This window comes from Passer domesticus, chromosome Z (genome assembly GCF_036417665.1).
Source record: "Passer domesticus isolate bPasDom1 chromosome Z, bPasDom1.hap1, whole genome shotgun sequence".
Taxonomy (NCBI): Eukaryota; Metazoa; Chordata; class Aves; order Passeriformes; family Passeridae; genus Passer; species Passer domesticus.
The window spans coordinates 15,179,566-15,201,818 of NC_087512.1; the positions used below are offsets into that span (position 1 = coordinate 15,179,566).

The following is a 22,253-nucleotide window of genomic DNA, read 5'->3' on the forward strand; positions in this document are numbered from 1 at the left end:
TCAGCAGCAGCACTGCAGGAGCTCTGGGGACACTGGTGCCACAGCTGGTGACGAGCCGCCGAGCAGCACAATGGCGCGGAGCGCGGTAAGGGAGAGCCTGGGCGTGCGGCCGCTTAAGGAACACAGGAGGGCCGTGTTCATCGGTGCCTCCCCTCGGGCAGGAATGGAGGGCCCGAGATGGCGCTCAGAGCCAAGGCCGAGGCAGCTGGGCAGCCTGCCTGGGTCCTACGTAGGAAGGAGATGTCACTAAGACACCGTCCAGCCTGCTCTGGCCCTCTGCTCATTATGTGCTGCGGCCTTGACGGTGGGCAATGATGTGTGCTTGATTCCAGAGGATGCCATGGGCCGAGTTTCTGTAGCTTGTCAGCTGCATAGGACTCTTACGAGCCTTGGAGAGAGACCCGAGGGGTGGAAATCTGTCAGTGCCTCTTTGCTTGCAGCTGGAAACACCTGGGGGTTAAGTGGTGCTTCAGGGACAGCTGTACCAAAGGTGCTCTAGAAGGCTGTCCAAGAGCTTCTGAGCGTAGGTTGCCTGGCACACAGAAGTCATGCATATTTATTTGCCAGAAGAGCTGCTCGGCTAAAAGGCCAGCAGTGTTAACTGATATCTGCAGCAACCAAGACATTTGTGTGTGTCCCGTGGTGGGCGGTGCCTGATGGTGTCCGAGAACAAGCCAGAGGGAGCTGAGGGGCTCTGGATGACTGCTTGAGGGATCTGGGCCGCATGTGGTATTTTCTTCCGCCACGTGCAGTGAGCCAGACCCAGGAAGGCTCTAGAGGTGAATAGGCGGCAGCCTGGTGTTCCCAGCAGCAGTGTGGGAGTTTGAGCGTGGGTTAGTGTACAGGACAGCAGGCCTGATGGTGGCACATGGGCTACATGTGCCTGAAAGGGAAAAAGGCTCTTGGCTCCAGGGTTAGCAGGGCTCCTTGAGAGAGCTTTAAGTAGCATTGGAAGTGGAAAAGGGAGTAAACCAGGCTGACGGGGGAGATGCGTGAGCACTGCACAGCCATGTTTGCGTGACAGTGGAGGATGGAAGCAGTGCTGCCATCAAAGGTCATGAAACTGTAGCAGAAGTCATGGGAAAAGCAGGATTTTGCCACAATTCTTTCAGACAAAAATACTACCAAAGAAACACTCTTGAATTTGGGCTTTTTACAGCAGCCTTCATCCAGATCTTCTTATAGGGAATTTCTGAGGAATAAGACGTGAGTGCCTCTGCATTCCCATGCACAATGCTGCCTCCAAAATACTCCAGCCCTTCTCCATTTGGCTCCTTCCATTCCTGTGCAGAATAAGGAAATTCAATAGAGGGGAGGTGCAGGAATTCACAGGCAACATGGGCGTACATTGGGGCCTTCACAGCCATCATTTTTTTATGAGGTCACAGAGCTCTGTTTGATGTCAGGTTCCAGAGCCCCACAGTGCTCTTCAGTGCTCGCTCTGGGCAACACTGCAGCAGCAGCAGCAGCAGCAGCAGCAGCAGAGTGTTGCTAGCAGGGGGGATGATGGTCCTGAGCCGCTACCTCCTGCTGCTCTTTCTCATGGCCCTGCCAGCCCAGAATGCCCAGAGTGCTCCATCAGCTGGGCAGGGAGCAGGTAGGCAGGCAGGGGCCAGCACACCGCCCTGGCTGGCAGCAGCAGGGCCGGGAGCAGGGATGGCTGAGCCAGGAAGACACCACAGGGCAGGCAGAGGGGCAGAGGCTCCAGGGGAGGTGTGAGGGGCTGCAGCTGCTTTAGGCTGCAGCATGGAGAGAGCTTCCTAAGGAGCAAGGATGTAGGGAGGGTCGGGTCAGGCCTGGAAGCTCAGCACCAGTTCTCCATCACTCAGCAGTGGCTGTCCGTCCCTCCGCTCTGGTTGTCCAGCCTTGTGGCCCGGCTCCAGGGCTGACCCGCACACAGATCCATGCGCGCACGCCACGGCTTTTCCCTTCATGTGGGAGCTGCCAGCTCAGTGTCCCAAGGGCAGCCAGACCCCCCTGCAGCTGTGAGGATGCAGAGCTGCCTGAGCGTGCCCTATTCAGTGCCTTCCACATCCAGGCCTTGAGGTGTGCCCATCAGGGCAGTGCATGTGATGGTAACTTCTTGTGGGTGTTTGGTTGTAGTTGTGGAGACAGAGAGTGCTCTTTCAGGCCCTGAGCGAGGGGCAGATACCGTGCTGACTCCGAGCTGGTACCTCAAGCGTGAGTAGTCAGTCTGTCCTGCCTTCACAAAAAGGAGCGCCCCTTTTCCCTATTTTATTCACGAGAAAAATACCGTCATAGGTTAACGTGCTTTTGTAAATCTAACAATAGGGATGAACGATGACAAGGTTCCTGAAGAGTTCCCTGAAGGATTGCCGGATGTTCCAGAGGAGCTCCTGGCAGCCTTGCATGAAGCCCCATCTGGTTAGTATATCCCACTCTGTTAACCCTGGCAGCCGGCAAGCTGAGCTTTTGCTTCCTGTAGGCACGTGCTGTATCCTGGACAGCCAGAAGCACTCAGTCAGAGTCTTGCTGCAGGCCCACTCCATTTCACAGCTCCTGCCGGGAGCCCTAGAGATGGTCCAGCACAGCCTCTGCTGGCAGCTGTGCTTCCAGATGATTGCCAGGGCCTTCTCCAGCTGCTGCTGCAGTTGTAGCATTCCTGGCCAGGGCTGCTCTGTGCAGACATTGGCATCCAGATGTTGGGCAAAGGCCAGTGCTGAATTTGGGTTCGGCACACGCTCAGCACAGCATGGAGGCAGCAATGACATCAGAGCAAGCCTTGGCTGCCCCTTGCAAAGCTCAGGCTCAGGGACGGGTTGAAGCTGGAGCCCAAGGGTGAGGGGGAACCTGAAGGTACTCCTTCTGTGGGTCATTTGGTTGATTAAGTCTTGGCTGGTTTGGGTCTGCACTTCTTGTTGCACTGCAGAAAATCCAGCTGTCCATTCCTCCTGTCTTGGGGGGGACAGCGGCCTCGTCAGTGCCGCTTGCCGGAATGCCCAGGCCACGGTACCGTGCTTGTGCTGAGGGGCAGTGGCTTCTGCTTAATGTGTGCAATGTTTGGTTTTTTTTTCTCTGAAGAGACAGATTCTGAGACTGGGCCGGAGACCTTAGCCGTGGAAGAAAGTGACAGTGTGCCAGGCTCGCATGAAGAAATAGAACCAATAGAGGACACCAGCACACTTGCTGAGCCTGAGCAATATTCAGGTGAGTGCTTGCTAGATGCTGTCTTGGGCAAAGAGCAGCATTTCTGCTGTATCCCTGCAGTGCTCTCCATGGGTGAATTGCAGGTGCCCAGCACGCAGCCCGGGCCTGCAGCCCGGAGGAGTAGATGGGGCAGTGCTGCTCCCTGGCACACACTGGGCTCTTGTGCATGAGAGCTTGATGGGATCCCTCTTGGTCCCTGATGCTAAGACACCAGAGGCAGAGGAACCCATCTCTGAAGACAACATCAGATGTCAGTTCTGATCCACTAGCAGTGCCAGTCCTTGGGCATCTGAAGCACACTGTGGGGTTATGCCTAGTGCAGAGCACAAACGCTGACTCTTGCATTGTCTCTTCTCCTGCCAGGGTCATCCGGTGGGCAAAAAGCCCAGACTGCTGGACACTGTGACCCCAGCAAGTACTACATCCTAGGGACAGTAGCAGCCTCAGCTTTGCTTCTGCTTGGGGCAGTGTCTGGATACCTAGTGGTGTATCAGCTGCTGAAGAGAGACAGGTGAGTTATTAATTGCTGCCATTGGCAAGGAAGTCTTTGCAGCATGCAGGAGCGCCCAGGCGGCTCCTCGCAGGGCTCTGAGGAACCTGTGCTCCAAATTCCTATCTGTGAGGAGTCTTCTTGGAAATCTGTTCCTACAGGAGGAGCCAGGAAGACAAGGGACAGGACTGGGACTCTTCCTGTGGTCAGCCTAGAGGTGAAGCAGGGTCAGGAGAAGGAGCGGGAAGCGGTGAGAGAGCCCAAGCCAACGGGTTCAGGGACAGCTGCCGCCTGTTTCCTGAGCTCTTTGCAGCAGAGCTCGCCCAGCTCTACAAGAACATGGGCGCAGACCCGTCACCTCTGCCAACGTGCTCCTACTGTGCTCTGGCTGACAACGCCTCTTCACAGGACCACTGGATTTCCCTGCAGTCACCTCAGCCCACAGCATCCTGGTGCACCTGCTACCAGCACCAGCAGGAATACTGTCTCTTTGAGGATGATGATTACAGACAGTGATATCAATAAATAGTGATAGAGGTAGTGATTGTTTTAGTGATAGTGATAAGGGTACTTGATATTAAAGGATGGCGATTGTTTTAATGATAGTGATGCTGATAATGGTAGTGATAGTGGTACTGATACTTTGTTTTAGGGTACAATGATTGCTTTAATGATACTAATAAATAAATAAATATTTTTCCAAAAGCAGTAAATTCTTGCCTGGTGTGGCTGTTTCTGTTGGGGTAGAATGCACAGAGCTGGGAGCAGGGCTGGGGCTGTGACAGGAGCTCTGAGAAACTTGCACTGCAGTGCAGGAGCTGCTTGTGCCACCTCAGCCTGCTTTGCCAGCAGTGGCCGTTCACAAAGCTTTCCTGCACCAGCATGGGGACACGCTGGCTAGCAGTGACATGCAGAAGCTTCTCTGGGAGCTCTTTTGGGATGCTGCCCTGAATCAGGAAGGTCTGGGCAGAGAGGGAAAGATGTTCTGCGAGGGATGGCTGTCCAGCAGCGAGCACATCAAGGAGACGCGAGGTGGTGACTTAGGTGGTGGCAGTCCCTCCCTGAAGAGCTTCAAGAGAGGAGCATCAAGGAGCGGAAAGCTGGAGCCGGGCTGTGTGAGAGGGGAAGGAATGTCCTATCAATCACAGGAGCCTTCTTAAAAATTAGATGGATAACAGCGACTATAATTATAATAGAAATTACAGTCTTGTCGCACGCAGTATGGGAAAAAAGCCCAGAGCTGGAATACAACACAGAACGTTGATGTGATCTTTTGCTTGAGCGAGTGTGGCAGTTGCAGGCTCCTTTATTCCTGTTTTTGGACTTGACTTAACTTTTAGTTCAGGGAGATTAAGACTCAGGCAGTATAGACTGGGGTATATCCTGCTCGATTTCTCAAGTGATGCAATGTAGGAAGGCCTTCCAAGTGGAAAGAAGTGGCGGAGTGCCTGTCTCAGATGAAGCAAGCGAGGCACTGCAAGAAACCAGCATGCCAGGGAACTGCTGTCCCAAGACAATGCTCTTCCCTTTGAAGTGATGAAGAGGAACCACTAAGCTCCTCACCCTTGTTCCTCTCCTCTGCTCTCCACAGCAGCTCCGGCTGCGCCTCTGCGCCCTCTCTCATGGGCCTCTCTGAGATACCAGCAGCTCTGAGATAGCCACCTCCTGAGAGGGCAGCCCAAGGCTCTGTTCAGAAGAGAGCTGTGCCTCAACCCTTGAACCAAGCCTCACAAGCTCTTGTCATATAGACACCCACACCTGCAGCCTTCCAGATGCACAACTGAGAGCTGTGGGACATGTGCATGGTCATGCCCTGCAGTGCCCTTTCTGAAATGCCTCGGCTGCTTCTGAGGGAGCTGACATGCCACTGCAGCAGGAAAACACCTGTGGATTCAATGGGGTCCGGCAAAAACCGTGCCTGGCATTTGCCTTGTGTGTTGCTCTGTCCAGTCGCCAGTGCCTTGGTTTGCCACCTCATCCCTGCTCTCTGCCCCTGGGGCCGGCAGGGGCGGGCCCGGGGCTGTGGGGCTGTGCGGGCCCCGCTTCCCGGGCCGCAGCTCCAGCTGCCGCCGCTGCCTCGGAGCGGCCCCGCTCCGGCGCGAGGGCCGAGGCGCCGGTGCCGGGCCCGATTGGCCGCTGTCGTGGCGCTGCAGGAGAGCTCCCCGCCGTGTCCCGGCTGCAGAGAGCGGCTGCCGGGCCGGTTCGCCTGGGAGCCTGAAGCGAGCATGGCCCAGGGAGCGGAGCCGAGAAATAGAGACGGAAGAGACAGGGGCAGGAAGCAGAACGGAGAGACAACGGGAGCAAAAGAGGGCCAGGGAACGGGAGCGGAGCTGCGGGAAGGGGCAGCAGGGACAGAGGAAGAGACGCAGAATGAGCAGGAGGGAGCAGGAGAGAGCGCAGTCTGGGCTGGGGCAGGATGGAGACTCTTGAAGAAGCTTTGGAGGGACCACAAAATAGAGAGTGAGTGGCAAAGGAACAGGGCTATAGCGGGCAAGCAAGGGACTGGCAAGTGGCTAGAGCAACACACAAGGAGAAGTGCCCAGGGGCAGTTTCTGTATGCACTCCAATAAATCCAGAGGTGTTTTACTGCTGCAGTGGTCGCTGCGAGCCAGCAGCAGCAGCTGGGGCTGAGGCCCGGCAAGCGGGGCCGGCACAGCCCCGCAGCCCCGTGCCCGCCCCTCAGGGCCCCGTGCGCAATGGCGGCAGCAGGGGACGAGGAGGCCATGGGCTGCGGACGGCGCAGCCGCCCTGCCGGGCCACACGCCGCGGGCGGCTTCAGCAGCAGCACTGCAGGAGCTCTGGGGACACTGGTGCCACAGCTGGTGACGAGCCGCCGAGCAGCACAATGGCGCGGAGCGCGGTAAGGGAGAGCCTGGGCGTGCGGCCGCTTAAGGAACACAGGAGGGCCGTGTTCATCGGTGCCTCTCCTCGGGCAGGAATGGAGGGCCCGAGATGGCGCTCAGAGCCAAGGCCGAGGCAGCTGGGCAGCCTGCCTGGGTCCTACGTAGGAAGGAGATGTCACCAAGACAGCGTCCAGCCTGCTCTGGCCCTCTGCTCATTTTGTTCCGCGGCCTTGACGGTGAGCAGTGATGTGTGCTTGATTCCAGAGGATGGCATGGGCCGAGTTTCTGCAGCTTGTCAGCTGCATAGGACTCTTACGAGCCTTGGAGAGAGACCCGAGGGGTGGAAATCTGTCAGTGCCTCTTTGCTTGCAGCTGGAAACACCTGGGGGTTAAGTGGTGCTTCAGGGACAGCTGTACCAAAGGTGCTCTAGAAGGCTGTCCAAGAGCTTCTGAGCGTAGGTTGCCTGGCACACAGAAGTCATGCATATTTATTTGCCAGAAGAGCTGCTCGGCTAAAAGGCCAGCAGTGTTAACTGATATCTGCAGCAACCAAGACATTTGTGTGTGTCCCGTGGTGGGCGGTGCCTGATGGTGTCCGAGAACAAGCCAGAGGGAGCTGAGGGGCTCTGGATGACTGCTTGAGGGATCTGGGCCGCATGTGGTATTTTCTTCCGCCACGTGCAGTGAGCCAGACCCAGGGAGGCTCTAGAGGTGAATAGGCGGCAGCCTGGTGTTCCCAGCAGCAGTGTGGGAGTTTGAGCGTGGGTTAGTGTACAGGACAGCAGGCCTGATGGTGGCACATGGGCTGCATGTGCCTGAAAGGGAAAAAGGCTCTTGGCTCCAGAGTTAGCAGGGCTCCTTGAGAGAGCTTTAAGTAGCATTGGAAGTGGAAAAGGGAGTAAACCAGGCTGACGGGGGAGATGCGTGAGCACTGCACAGCCATGTTTGCGTGACAGTGGAGGATGGAAGCAGTGCTGCCATCAAAGGTCATGAAACTGTAGCAGAAGTCATGGGAAAAGCAGGGTTTTGCCACAATTCTTTCAGACAAAAATACTACCAAAGAAACACTCTTGAATTTGGGCTTTTTACAGCAGACTTCATCCAGGTCTTCTTATAGGGAATTTCTGAGGAATAAGACGTGAGTGCCTCTGCATTCCCATGCACAATGCTGCCTCCAAAATACTCCAGCCCTTCTCCATTTGGCTCCTTCCATTCCTGTGCAGAATAAGGAAATTCAATAGAGGGGAAGTGCAGGAATTCACAGGCAACGTGGGCGTACATTGGGGCCTTCACAGCCATCATTTTTTTATGAGGTCACAGAGCTCTGTTTGATGTCAGGTTCCAGAGCCCCACTGTGCTCTTCAGTGCTCACTCTGGGCAACACTGCAGCAGCAGCAGCAGCAGCAGCAGCAGCAGCAGCAGCAGCAGCAGCAGCAGCAGCAGCAGAGTGTTGCTAGCAGGGGGGATGATGGTCCTGAGCCGCTACCTCCTGCTGCTCTTTCTCATGGCCCTGCCAGCCCAGAATGCCCAGAGTGCTCCATCAGCTGGGCAGGGAGCAGGTAGGCAGGCAGGGGCCAGCACACAGCCCTGGCTGGCAGCAGCAGGGCCGGGAGCAGGGATGGCTGAGCCAGGAAGACACCACAGGGCAGGCAGAGGGGCAGAGGCTCCAGGGGAGGTGTGAGGGGCTGCAGCTGCTTTAGGCTGCAGCATGGAGAGAGCTTCCTAAGGAGCAAGGATGTAGGGAGGGTCGGGTCAGGCCCGGAAGCTCAGCACCAGTTCTCCATCACTCAGCAGTGGCTGTCCGTCCCTCCGCTCTGGTTGTCCAGCCTTGTGGCCCGGCTCCAGGGCTGACCCGCACACAGATCATGTGGGCACGCCACAGCGTTTCCCTTCATGCAAGAGCTGCCAGCTCAGTGTCCCAAGGGCAGCCAGACACCCCCTGCAGCTGTGAGGATGCAGAGCTGCCTGAGCGTGCCCTATTCAGTGCCTTCCACATCCAGGCCTTGAGGTGTGCCCATCAGGGCAGTGCCTGTGATGGTAACTTCTTGTGGGTGTTTGGTTGTAGTTGTGGACACAGAGAGTGCCCATTTAACCCCTGAGCGAGGGGCAGATACCATGTTGATTCCAAGCTGGTACCTCAAGCGTGAGTAGTCAGTCTGTCCTGCCTTCACAAAAAGGAGCGCCCCTTTTCCCTATTTTATTAATGAGAAAAATACCCTCATAGGTTAACGTGCTTTTGTAAATCTAACAATAGGGATGAACGATGACAAGGTTCCTGAAGAGTTCCCTGAAGGATTGCCGGATGTTCCAGAGGAGCTCCTGGCAGCCTTGCATGAAGCCCCATCTGGTTAGTATATCCCACTCTGTTAACCCTGGCAGCCGGCAAGCTGAGCTTTTGCTTCCTGTAGGCACGTGCTGTATCCTGGACAGCCAGAAGCACTCAGTCAGAGTCTTGCTGCAGGCCCACTCCATTTCACAGCTCCTGCGGGAGCCCTAGAGATGGTCCAGCACAGCCTCTGCTGCCAGCTGTGCTTCCAGATGATTGCCAGGGCCTTCTCCAGCTGCTGCTGCAGTTGTAGCATTCCTGGCCAGGGCTGCTCTGTGCAGACATTGGCATCCAGATGTTGGGCAAAGGCCAGTGCTGAATTTGGGTTCGGCACACGCTCAGCACAGCATGGAGGCAGCAATGACATCAGAGCAAGCCTTGGCTGCCCCTTGCAAAGCTCAGGCTCAGGGACGGGTTGAAGCTGGAGCCCAAGGGTGAGGGGGAACCTGAAGGTACTCCTTCTGTGGGTCATTTGGTTGATTAAGTCTTGGCTGGTTTGGGTCTGCACTTCTTGTTGCACTGCAGAAAATCCAGCTGTCCATTCCTCCTGTCTTGGGGGGGACAGCGGCCTCGTCAGTGCCGCTTGCCGGAATGCCCAGGCCACGGTACCGTGCTTGTGCTGAGGGGCAGTGGCTTCTGCTTAATGTGTGCAATGTTTGGTTTTTTTTTCTCTGAAGAGACAGATTCTGAGACTGGGCCGGAGACCTTAGCCGTGGAAGAAAGTGACAGTGTGCCAGGCTCGCATGAAGAAATAGAACCAATAGAGGACACCAGCACACTTGCTGAGCCTGAGCAATATTCAGGTGAGTGCTTGCTAGATGCTGTCTTGGGCAAAGAGCAGCATTTCTGCTGTATCCCTGCAGTGCTCTCCATGGGTGAATTGCAGGTGCCCAGCACGCAGCCCGGGCCTGCAGCCCGGAGGAGTAGATGGGGCAGTGCTGCTCCCTGGCACACACTGGGCTCTTGTGCATGAGAGCTTGATGGGATCCCTCTTGGTCCCTGATGCTAAGACACCAGAGGCAGAGGAACCCATCTCTGAAGACAACATCAGATGTCAGTTCTGATCCACTAGCAGTGCCAGTCCTTGGGCATCTGAAGCACACTGTGGGGTTATGCCTAGTGCAGAGCACAAACGCTGACTCTTGCATTGTCTCTTCTCCTGCCAGGGTCATCCGGTGGGCAAAAAGCCCAGACTGCTGGACACTGTGACCCCAGCAAGTACTACATCCTAGGGACAGTAGCAGCCTCAGCTTTGCTTCTGCTTGGGGCAGTGTCTGGGTACCTAGTGGTGTATCAGCTGCTGAAGAGAGAGAGGTGAGTTATTAATTGCTGCCATTGGCAAGGAAGTCTTTGCAGCATGCAGGAGCGCCCAGGCGGCTCCTCGCAGGGCTCTGAGGAACCTGTGCTCCAAATTCCTATCTGTGAGGAGTCTTCTTGGAAATCTGTTCCTACAGGAGGAGCCAAGAAGACAAGGGACAGGACTGGGACTCTTCCTGTGGTCAGCCTAGAGGTGAAGCAGGGTCAGGAGAAGGAGCGGGAAGCGGTGAGAGAGCCCAAGCCAACGGGTTCAGGGACAGCTGCCGCCTGTTTCCTGAGCTCTTTGCAGCAGAGCTCGCCCAGCTCTACAAGAACATGGGCGCAGACCCGTCACCTCTGCCAACGTGCTCCTACTGTGCTCTGGCTGACAACGCCTCTTCACAGGACCACTGGATTTCCCTGCAGTCACCTCAGCCCACAGCATCCTGGTGCACCTGCTACCAGCACCAGCAGGAATCCTGTCTCTTTGAGGATGATGATTAGAGACAGTGATATCAATAAATAGTGATAGAGGTAGTGATTGTTTTAGTGATAGTGATAAGGGTACTTGATATTAAAGGATGGCGATTGTTTTAATGATAGTGATGCTGATAATGGTAGTGATAGTGGTACTGATACTTTGTTTTAGGGTACAATGATTGCTTTAATGATACTAATAAATAAATATTTTTCCAAAAGCAGTAAATTCTTGCCTGGTGTGGCTGTTTCTGTTGGGGTAGAATGCACAGAGCTGGGAGCAGGGCTGGGGCTGTGACAGGAGCTCTGAGAAACTTGCACTGCAGTGCAGGAGCTGCTTGTGCCACCTCAGCCTGCTTTGCCAGCAGTGGCCGTTCACAAAGCTTTCCTGCACCAGCATGGGGACACGCTGGCTAGCAGTGACATGCAGAAGCTTCTCTGGGAGCTCTTTTGGGATGCTGCCCTGAATCAGGAAGGTCTGGGCAGAGAGGGAAAGATGTTCTGCGAGGGATGGCTGTCCAGCAGCGAGCACATCAAGGAGACGCGAGGTGGTGACTTAGGTGGTGGCAGTCCCTCCCTGAAGAGCTTCAAGAGAGGAGCATCAAGGAGCGGAAAGCTGGAGCCGGGCTGTGTGAGAGGGGAAGGAATGTCCTATCAATCACAGGAGCCTTCTTAAAAATTAGATGGATAACAGCGACTATAATTATAATAGAAATTACAGTCTTGTCGCACGCAGTATGGGAAAAAAGCCCAGAGCTGGAATACAACACAGAACGTTGATGTGATCTTTTGCTTGAGCGAGTGTGGCAGTTGCAGGCTCCTTTATTCCTGTTTTTGGACTTGACTTAACTTTTAGTTCAGGGAGATTAAGACTCAGGCAGTATAGACTGGGGTATATCCTGCTCGATTTCTCAAGTGATGCAATGTAGGAAGGCCTTCCAAGTGGAAAGAAGTGGCGGAGTGCCTGTCTCAGATGAAGCAAGCGAGGCACTGCAAGAAACCAGCATGCCAGGGAACTGCTGTCCCAAGACAATGCTCTTCCCTTTGAAGTGATGAAGAGGAACCACTAAGCTCCTCACCCTTGTTCCTCTCCTCTGCTCTCCACAGCAGCTCCGGCTGCGCCTCTGCGCCCTCTCTCATGGGCCTCTCTGAGATACCAGCAGCTCTGAGATAGCCACCTCCTGAGAGGGCAGCCCAGGGCTCTGTTGAGAAGAGAGCTGTGCCTCAACCCTTGAACCAAGCCTCACAAGCTCTTGTCATATAGACACCCACACCTGCAGCCTTCCAGATGCACAACTGAGAGCTGTGGGACATGTGCATGGTCATGCCCTGCAGTGCCCTTTCTGAAATGCCTCGGCTGCTTCTGAGGGAGCTGACATGCCACTGCAGCAGGAAAACACCTCTGGATTCAATGGGGTCCGGCAAAAACCGTGCCTGGCATTTGCCTTGTGTGTTGCTCTGCCCAGTCGCCAGTGCCTTGGTTTGCCACCTCATCCCTGCTCTCCGCCCCTGGGGCCGGGAGAGGCGGGCCCGGGGCTGTGGGGCTGTGCGGGCCCCGCTTCCCGGGCCGCAGCTCCAGCTGCCGCCGCTGCCTCAGAGCGGCCCCGCTCCGGCGCGAGGGCCGAGGCGCCGGTGCCGGGCCCGATTGGCTGCTGTCGTGGCGCTGCAGGAGAGCTCCCCGCCGTGTCCCGGCTGCAGAGAGCGGCTGCCGGGCCGGTTCGCCTGGGAGCCTGAAGCGAGCATGGCCCAGGGAGCGGAGCCGAGAAATAGAGACGGAAGAGACAGGGGCAGGAAGCAGAACGGAGAGACAACGGGAGCAAAAGAGGGCCAGGGAACGGGAGTGGAGCTGCGGGAAGGGGCAGCAGGGACAGAGGAAGAGACGCAGAATGAGCAGGAGGGAGCAGGAGAGAGCGCAGTCTGGGCTGGGGCAGGATGGAGACTCTTGAAGGAGCTTTGGAGGGACCACAAAATAGAGAGTGAGTGGCAAAGGAACAGGGCTATAGCGGGCAAGCAAGGGACTGGCAAGTGGCTAGAGCAGCACACAAGGAGAAGTGCCCAGGGGCAGTTTTTGTATGCACTCCAGTAAATCCAGAGGTGCTTTCCTGCTGCAGTGGTCGCTGCCAGCCAGCGGCAGCAGCTGGGGCTGAGGCCCGGCAAGCGGGGCCGGCACAGCCCCGCAGCCCCGTGCCCGCCCCTCAGGGCCCCGTGCGCAATGGCGGCAGCAGGGGACGAGGAGGCCGCGGGCTGCGGGCGGCGCAGCCGCCCTGCCGGGCCACACGCCGCGGGCGGCTTCAGCAGCAGCACTGCAGGAGCTCTGGGGACACTGGTGCCACAGCTGGTGACGAGCCGCCGAGCAGCACAGTGGCGCGGAGTGCGGTAAGGGAGAGCCTGGGCGTGCGGCCGCTTAAGGAACACAGGAGGGCCGTGTTCATCGGTGCCTCTCCTCGGGCAGGAATGGAGGGCCCGAGATGGCGCTTAGAGCCAAGGCCGAGGGAGCCGGGCAGCCTGCCTGGGTCCTACGTAGGAAGGAGATGTCACCAAGACAGCGTCCAGCCTGCTCTGGCCCTCTGCTCATTTTGTTCCGCGGCCTTGACGGTGAGCAGTGATGTGTGCTTGATTCCAGAGGATGGCATGGGCCGAGTTTCTGCAGCTTGTCAGCTGCATAGGACTCTTACGAGCCTTGGAGAGAGACCCGAGGGGTGGAAATCTGTCAGTGCCTCTTTGCTTGCAGCTGGAAACACCTGGGGGTTAAGTGGTGCTTCAGGGACAGCTGTACCAAAGGTGCTCTAGAAGGCTGTCCAAGAGCTTCTGAGCGTAGGTTGCCTGGCACACAGAAGTCATGCATATTTATTTGCCAGAAGAGCTGCTCGGCTAAAAGGCCAGCAGTGTTAACTGATATCTGTAGCAACCAAGACATTTGTGTGTGTCCCGTGGTGGGCGGTGCCTGATGGTGTCCGAGAACAAGCCAGAGGGAGCTGAGGGGCTCTGGATGACTGCTTGAGGGATCTAGGCCGCATGTGGTATTTTCTTCCGCCACGTGTAGTGAGCCAGACCCAGGAAGGCTCTAGAGGTGAATAGGCGGCAGCCTGGTGTTCCCAGCAGCAGTGTGGGAGTTTGAGCGTGGGTTAGTGTACAGGACAGCAGGCCTGATGGTGGCAGATGGGCTACATGTGCCTGAAAGGGAAAAAGGCTCTTGGCTCCAGAGTTAGCAGGGCTCCTTGAGAGAGCTTTAAGTAGCATTGGAAGTGGAAAAGGGAGTAAACCAGGCTGACGGGGGAGATGCGTGAGCACTGCACAGCCATGTTTGCGTGACAGTGGAGGATGGAAGCAGTGCTGCCATCAAAGGTCATGAAACTGTAGCAGAAGTCATGGGAAAAGCAGGGTTTTGCCACAATTCTTTCAGACAAAAATACTACCAAAGAAACACTCTTGACTTTGGGCTTTTTACAGCAGCCTTCATCCAGGTCTTCTTATAGGGAATTTCTGAGGAATAAGACATGAGTGCCTCTGCATTCCCATGCACAACGCTGCCTCCAAAATACTCCAGCCCTTCTCCATTTGGCTCCTTCCATTCCTGTGCAGAATAAGGAAATTCAATAGAGGGGAGGTGCAGGAATTCACAGGCAACGTGGGCGTACATTGGGGCCTTCACAGCCATCATTTTTTTATGAGGTCACAGAGCTCTGTTTGATGTCAGGTTCCAGAGCCCCACTGTGCTCTTCAGTGCTCGCTCTGGGCAACACTGCAGCAGCAGCAGCAGCAGCAGCAGCAGCAGAGTGTTGCTAGCAGGGGGGATGATGGTCCTGAGCCGCTACCTCCTGCTGCTCTTTCTCATGGCCCTGCCAGCCCAGAATGCCCAGAGTGCTCCATCAGCTGGGCAGGGAGCAGGTAGGCAGGCAGGGGCCAGCACACAGCCCTGGCTGGCAGCAGCAGGGCCGGGAGCAGGGATGGCTGAGCCAGGAAGACACCACAGGGCAGGCAGAGGGGCAGAGGCTCCAGGGGAAGTGTGAGGGGCTGCAGCTGCTTTAGGCTGCAGCATGGAGAGAGCTTCCTAAGGAGCAAGGATGTGGGGAGGGGAGGGTCAGGCCCGGAAGCTCAGCACCAGTTCTCCATCACTCAGCAGTGGCTGTCCGTCCCTCCGCTCTGGTTGTCCAGCCTTGTGGCCCAGCTCCAGGGCTGACCCGCACACAGATCCATGCGCGCACGCCACGGCTTTTCCCTTCATGTGGGAGTTGCCAGCTCAGTATCCCAAGGGCAGCCAGACCCCCCTGCAGCTGTGAGGATGCAGAGCTGCCTGAGCGTGCCCTATTCAGTGCCTTCCACATCCAGGCCTTGAGGTGTGCCCATCAGGGCAGTGCATGTGATGGTAACTTCTTGTGGGTGTTTGGTTGTAGTTGTGGACACAGAGAGTGCTCTTTCAGGCCCTGAGCGAGGGGCAGATACCGTGCTGACTCCGAGCTGGTACCTCAAGCGTGAGTAGTCAGTCTGTCCTGCCTTCACAAAAAGGAGCGCCCCTTTTCCCTATTTTATTCACGAGAAAAATACCGTCATAGGTTAACGTGCTTTTGTAAATCTAACAGTAGGGATGAACGATGACAAGGTTCCTGAAGAGTTCCCTGAAGGATTGCCGGATGTTCCAGAGGAGCTCCTGGCAGCCTTGCATGAAGCCCCATCTGGTTAGTATATCCCACTCTGTTAACCCTGGCAGCCGGCAAGCTGAGCTTTTGCTTCCTGTAGGCATGTGCTGTGTCCTGGACAGCCAGAAGCACTCAGTCAGAGTCTTGCTGCAGGCCCACTCCATTTCATAGCTCCTGCCGGGAGCCCTAGAGATGGTCCAACACAGCCTCTGCTTGCAGCTGTGCTTCCAGATGATTGCCAGGGCCTTCTCCAGCTGCTGCTGCAGTTGTAGCATTCCTGGCCAGGGCTGCTCTGTGCAGACATTGGCATCCAGATGTTGGGCAAAGGCCAGTGCTGAATTTGGGTTCGGCACACGCTCAGCACAGCATGGAGGCAGCAACAAAATCAGAGCAAGCCTTGGCTGCCCCTTGCAAAGCTCAGGCTCAGGGACGGGTTGAAGCTGGAGTCCAAGGGTGAGGGGGAACCTGAAGGTACTCCTTCTGTGGGTCATTTGGTTGATTAAGTCTTGGCTGGTTTGGGTCTGCACTTCTTGTTGCACTGCAGAAAATCCAGCTGTCCATTCCTCCTGTCTTGAGGGGGACCGCGGCCTCGTCAGCGCCGCTTGCCGGAATGCCCAGGCCGTGGTACCGTGCTTGTGCTGAGGGGCAGTGGCTTCTGGTTAATGTGTGCAATGTTTTGTTTTGTTTTTTTCTGAAGAGACAGATTCTGAGACTGTGCCGGAGACCTTAGCCGTGGAAGAAAGTGACAGTGTGCCAGGCTCACATGAAAAAAGAGAAGCAATAGAGGACACCAGCACACTTGCTGAGCCTGAGCAATATTCAGGTGAGTGCTTGCTAGATGCTGTCTTGGGCAAAGAGCAGCATTTCTGCTGTATCCCTGCAGTGCTCTCCATGGGTGAATTGCAGGTGCCCAGCACGCAGCCCGGGCCTGCAGCCCGGAGGAGTAGATGGGGCAGTGCTGCTCCCTGGCACACACTGGGCTCTTGTGCATGAGAACTTGATGGGATCCCTCTTGGTCCCTGATGCTAAGACACCAGAGGCAGAGGAACCCATCTCTGAAGACAACATCAGATGTCAGTTCTGATCCACTAGCAGTGCCAGTCCTTGGGCATCTGAAGCACGCTGTGGGGTTATGCCTAGTGCAGAGCACAAACGCTGACTCTTGCATTGTCTCTTCTCCTGCCAGGGTCATCCGGTGGGCAAAAAGCCCAGACTGCTGGACACTGTGACCCCAGCAAGTACTACATCCTAGTAGGGACAGTAGCAGCCTCAGCTTTGCTTCTGCTTGGGGCAGTGTCTGGGTACCTAGTGGTGTATCAGCTGCTGAAGAGAGACAGGTCAGTTATTAATTGCTGCCATTGGCAAGGAAGTCTTTGCAGCATGCAGGAGCGCCCAGGCGGCTCCTCGCAGGGCTCTGAGGAACCTGTGCTCCAAATTCCTATCTGTGAGGAGTCTTCTTGGAAATCTGTTCCTACAGGAGGAGCCAGGAGGACAAAGAGGCAAGAGGACAGGACTGGCACTCTTCCTGGGAAAGCTGTGGTCAGCCTAGAGGTGAAGCAGAGTCAGGAGAAGGAGCGGCAAGCGGCGAGAGAGCCCAAGGCAAGGGCTTCAGGGACAGCTGCCGCCTGTTTCCTGAGCTCTTTGCAGCAGAGCTCGCCCAGCGCTACAAGAACATGGGCGCAGACCCGTCACCTCTGCCCACCTGCTCCTTCTGTGCTCTGGCTGACAACGCCTCTTCACGGGACCACTGGATTTCCCTGGAGTCACCTCAGCCCACAGCATCCTCTTGCCCCTCCTACCAACACCAGCAGGACTATTATCTGTTAGAGGAGGATGATTAGTGATAGTGATAGATGATTAGTGATAGTGATAGTGATAGTGATAGTGATAAATAGTGATAGTGCTAGTGATTCTTTTAGTGATAGTGGTAGGGATACCTGATATTAGAGGGTGGTGGTTGTTTTAATGATAGCGTTAGTTAATATTAGAGGATAGTGATTGTTTTAATGATAGCGTTACTTTATATTAGAGGAGGGTAATTGTATTAGTGATAGTGATAGTGATACATAGTGATAGTGGTAATGATAAATAGTGATAGTGGTAGTGATTCTTTTAGGGATAGTGGTAGGGATACTTGATATTAGAGGGTGGTGGTTGTTTTAATGATAGTGATAGTTAATAGTAGCGGATAGTGATTGTTTTAATGATAGCGTTATTTGATATTAGAGGACAGCGATTGTATTAGCGATAGTGATAGTTAATATTAGAGGATGGTGATTGTTTTAGTGATAGTGGTACATTTAGTGATAGTGATACTTCGTATTAGCAGATAATGATTGTTTTCTTCATATTGATAAATAAAAATGTTTCCAAAAGCAGTAAATTCTTGCCTGGTGTGGCTGTTTCTGTTGGGGTAGAATGCACAGAGCTGGGAGCAGGGCTGGGGCTGTGACAGGAGCTCTGAGAAACTTGCACTGCAGTGCAGGAGCTGCTTGTGCCACCTCAGCCTGCTTTGCCAGCAGTGGCCGTTCACAAAGCTTTCCTGCACCAGCATGGGGACACGCTGGCAGTCAGAGGCCTGAGCTAGGAAATACCAAAGTCAGCATGACTAAGGCTTTAGAAGCCCCTCTCTTCCGCCTTTTGGACACTGTTATCTCCCTGTATATCCATAGGTTACTTTCCCTTGACCCTTATTATTGGACAGTTTTCAAAACCCCTGTAGGGTATAAAAACCCCTAACTCTGCCCGGTTCGGGAGAGAAGAGCTGTCACTGGACCCTTCGCGGAGACCCGAATAAAAGAACCCTGCGGAACCCATACAGCGCTTCTCCCTCTCTCTGCGTCTGCTGCGGCGGCAGTACCGACGGCACCAGGCAAGCTGAAAGAGCTGAAATCACTAAAGAGCTGACTGCAAATCACTATAGCCTGCCTGGGTTGCCTGGCCCCCCCGCTGAGCTATCCTGGCCCCCCCGCTGAGCTATCCTGGCCGGCCGGCATTCCCCGCTGGGCTTCTGCCCTGAGGGTAATAGCCAGCCATAGGTGGCTGTTTACCGAGGGAGGGGACACGCAAGGGCATGGTCAGCCCACACTGTTGGCTTTCAGGGCTCTTTTTCTTTCTTTTCCTTATTTTTCCTGTAGAGTGTGGGTGGAATCAAGCTTGGTAGCCAGGATGGGTGCCAGGTTGCCTACGCAGCAAAAGGAAATTTATCTCCAAGTTGTGGGGACCCTGAGGGAGGGGGGTGTAAGTTTTTCTACAAGACAGTTGAAGAGGTTTGTTAAATGGTCCTTTTTAGTTTCCCCACTATCATCCCACAAGACATTTTGAAAGAGGAGTTTTGGAAAAGGGTTGGAATTGTACTAACTGATGCCATCAAGAGGGGTGACTCTTCAGATAAAATGGGTTCATGACGTTATTCCTACTAACATGGGATGTCATCAAAGATAGAGAGAGAGAATCTAATAAATTCAGATCAGATAAAAAAAAAATATTTCAGCTGGTCAGTCAGTGAATAGGTAACCCAGGGAGGTGGTGGAGTGACCATCCCTGGAGGTGTTCAAGAGGCTTCTGGCTCTGGGTGGTGTGGTTTAGTGGTTTAGAGTTATGGGGCAGTGCTGGGCAGATGAATGGACTGGTGATCTTGAAAGTGTCTACCTTGATGATTCTGTGTTTAATACTAAATGACTTGTGAAGTCATCCTCAAGGTAGGAAAGTTGGGTTTCACTTTTGTTCCTCACCCTCTAATCCAAGGAATCAATTCTCTCTGGAAATATTTATTTTATATTCTAGGATCAGATGGTTGTTTAGTCTATATTATAATTCTGCCCTCTTTGTACTCTCTCTTTCAGCACTGAAATATAAAAATTATCCTACTGTTACATTGCACAGTGGGAAACTTTGGAAGGCTCTTTTACAAAAGATTTTTCTAGGACAAAGTTAAGCACAAACCCAGCAACCATTGTTCATTGGTAACAAACCATGTGTTGCCCTACTAAAGAAGAGAAAAGGCAGAGAAGGAAGAAGGAAAAGGAGTAGAGCGGGACAAAGAGAGAGGGGAGAGACAGAGAGAAAAAGTGAGCGTTGCCACCAGAACTTCGGAGTGTGCCACTGACATCCTAGTGGCAGGGGATGTGTGCACACTACCTGCTAGGGAAAGCCTGTGCGGCCGTAAGAGAGGTGCAGCTTTGAAAGAAGGCACAGCTTCCACATCAACAGGCAAGACATGAGGAAATGGGGTACTTGGGCAGGAGGTACAGATCCCTGGACAGGGTTGCAGTGGGATTGTGGTAGCAGGCTGGATCGGCAAAGCAGTGTTGGAAGCAGGTGACTCAGGCATGACCAGGTGGGCAGGGAGAAAGCAGGCAGGGGTGTCAGGAATGTATGCAGGGAGGTAGGACAAGCAAAGGCTGGAGCAGGAGAGGGAGAAGAGGTAGGGCAGGACGAGTTAGGCACAAGGCTCAGTGGTCTCAGGTGGTCAGTCAGTGAAGTGAAGTCAGCAAGCCAAGTGCTGTGCCTTGCAACTTTTGGTACAGTTACTTTTATCCCCCAGGGCTTCTCCCAAGGTCTGCTTGCTGGCTGGAGACCATTGGCTAGTGAAGTGTTTGACTGCAGTCCGCTAGTGCAGACTTTCTGCCCATCAGTGGGAAAGCCTTTCTAGAGGGCAGTGATCTTGTTGCTGTGCTCTTCCTGCTGGATACTGCCTATTCCATGTGAGACGTGGAATGGCTGCCAGAACAGGTGCAGCCCCTCCCCACACCCCTCGGGTAGTCTTCACGTAATGTTGAGGAAAAAATAAAAATTGTTTCCTCACATCTACCTAGACATCGCTTCTGAGAGCACAAGCTAGCTAGATAATACCTTTGGAAAATTTCAGGTTAATTTTTTAAAAATGATATAAAATGGATTATTTCTATGAAGTAGTTTTGGGTCTTTCTACTGATGCTTTTTAAATTACAAGTCAGTGAAAAACATTGAGATCACATTGCAGTGGTGTAAGTACATTTCTTCAAAGCCTGTTAAAGATTACTGTAATTAATGGTGATAAGGCAATCATGCTTATTACTCTTCAGTGTTTTTTATAAAAAAACTTTTGCTATACAGGAAATACATTTTTGATGTCTTCACACATTTGTTGTCTTCCACAGAGAGAAGCAGAGGAAGCTCTTACTCACAGATCAGCCATTGGACCTGACTTCTGACCCAATGAAATGCAAATGTAAGACAGCTTCATTCACCATGTCTATTCAATAATTTATTAGTTCATGTCATAACAATTATAATTCTGTGTGTATTATGGAGTATGTATGTGACTGTAGGCATTTCTGGGAGACCCACACTAAATTGTTAGTGTTAGCACTCACTTATACAGCCCACCTCTAGAAATACCTCAACATTATAAGTCAAAAAAAAAAAAGTAGAGGAGACCTGGAGGAAAATACTAGGATATAATGAAAATACGTTTAGTGAAGTTCGCTGAACAAATATATTTCATTTTTCAAGACAGTATAACCAGTAAAAGGATTAGCAAAAAAACCCCAAAGACCAGCAGAAGTCCTTTTAAAAGAAAAAGGGGAAGTATTTCTAGAGTGTAAATTCAATAATAAATAAGTTTAGAGGATAAATGCAAGACAGGTGACATTTTTAATTACATATGGGTGTATTATAAGAATACATTAATACATTAATAGAAGAAGTAATGGAGTAAGATCTTGACTTAGTTGTTGCTGCCCAAGAAGAAAATTCCAGTCTTATAAAGCTTTATATACAAGTTTAATCTCCACATTCAGTTTGCATATTAAAAGAGAATAATTTGGTTTTAGTTGTTTGCATAGAATGAAGTTAGTAGAAATGAAAGCAGAAGCAAAGGATTTGAATAAAAATAGAAATTTAATTCACCAACCTATGCTGTTCTTATACATTTATTTATTCAATCAAACAAAAATTTCACCACTTCAATATTTCAGAATCTTCTTCACATGCATTTCATATTTAGAAGCAATTTTACAAATGGCAGTAAATTTTGTACTCATGTGGTCATCTTGCCTGTTTTGTGAAAGATGTACTACTGATCACATTTAACCTGGCACATTTATTCTTACTTTAGAAATCTAGCTCACAATATTCAACAACATGAGGTGGATGTATCATGCTTTATATAAAGCAACACCTAGTGGAAACAAGAGTCTTGTGTATTCAATCTAATAGGTGTTTAACCTAAGTGTTCCCACTGAGATGCTTTGAACTTCACCTGAACCTTCAGGAAGCCCTCGTGAGGCCATTGTGTCTTCTCTCTATGATGAATTTGCTATGTTAACTCCTTTTTTTAACACCTTGTAATCTTAACATCTGTATGAACAATGGAGCTCACTATCACAAGAAATCAATAAAACAGTTAATTTAATTCTGATACAAGAAACTGGTACCCATATATGATTATATTAGAAAAGTGTAATTATGCTTCAAAGGACTGAATATATACAGAAGTAATAATTTACCTGGGGTAATCATCGTTGGAGACAACTGTCAGATAAATGAAGCTCCACATTACTGAGCTGAAACCGGTCTGAGAGATTAGAATGAGATTCATGCAGGTCATAATGCTTTCTTTGTTTGATATTCTTGCAGTCTTTTGGCACATTCACTGTTTCCTCTGTTTCAAGCAGAAAAATAAACTAGATATTTGGATCAGTTCTTGAATGGCAAGTTCCAAATGAAAAGAAGTCATTCCTCCTTTAAGATAATGTAAATTATCTAGAAGTTTAGTGTAGACTTAGCTGAGGCAGACATTTTTGTTTAAATCAGCCCTTTTAGATTCCATGTATTTGAGGTAAGACTAGTATCAATAATAGCTAACTTAAATCAGGAATTTCCCCAGTGTTCCATGGATACTGTTTTGAGCACTGAATTAACTGCAGTATAGATAAAGTACAAGTAAATAGTTTCAAAGGCAGTTTCTCTCACAACATTTCTAATAGAACAGTTCAAGCAGCAAATATTCTGATAAAGGAGGTACTTGAAGG

General features: G+C 52.6%; 1 protein-coding gene across 1 annotated transcript in view; it reads left to right on the plus strand.

Moving 5' to 3' along the window:
• LOC135290181 (uncharacterized) overlaps positions 1–17,585 on the plus strand; it is a 240,024-nt gene extending 222,439 nt beyond the window's left edge. The window contains exon 4 of the mRNA XM_064404058.1: positions 16,715–17,585. Coding sequence (XP_064260128.1) covers positions 16,715–17,078 — 364 coding nt within the window. The 3' untranslated portion in view covers positions 17,079–17,585. The remainder of the gene's footprint in view (positions 1–16,714) is intronic.
• The last annotated feature ends 4,668 nt before the right edge of the window (positions 17,586–22,253 follow it).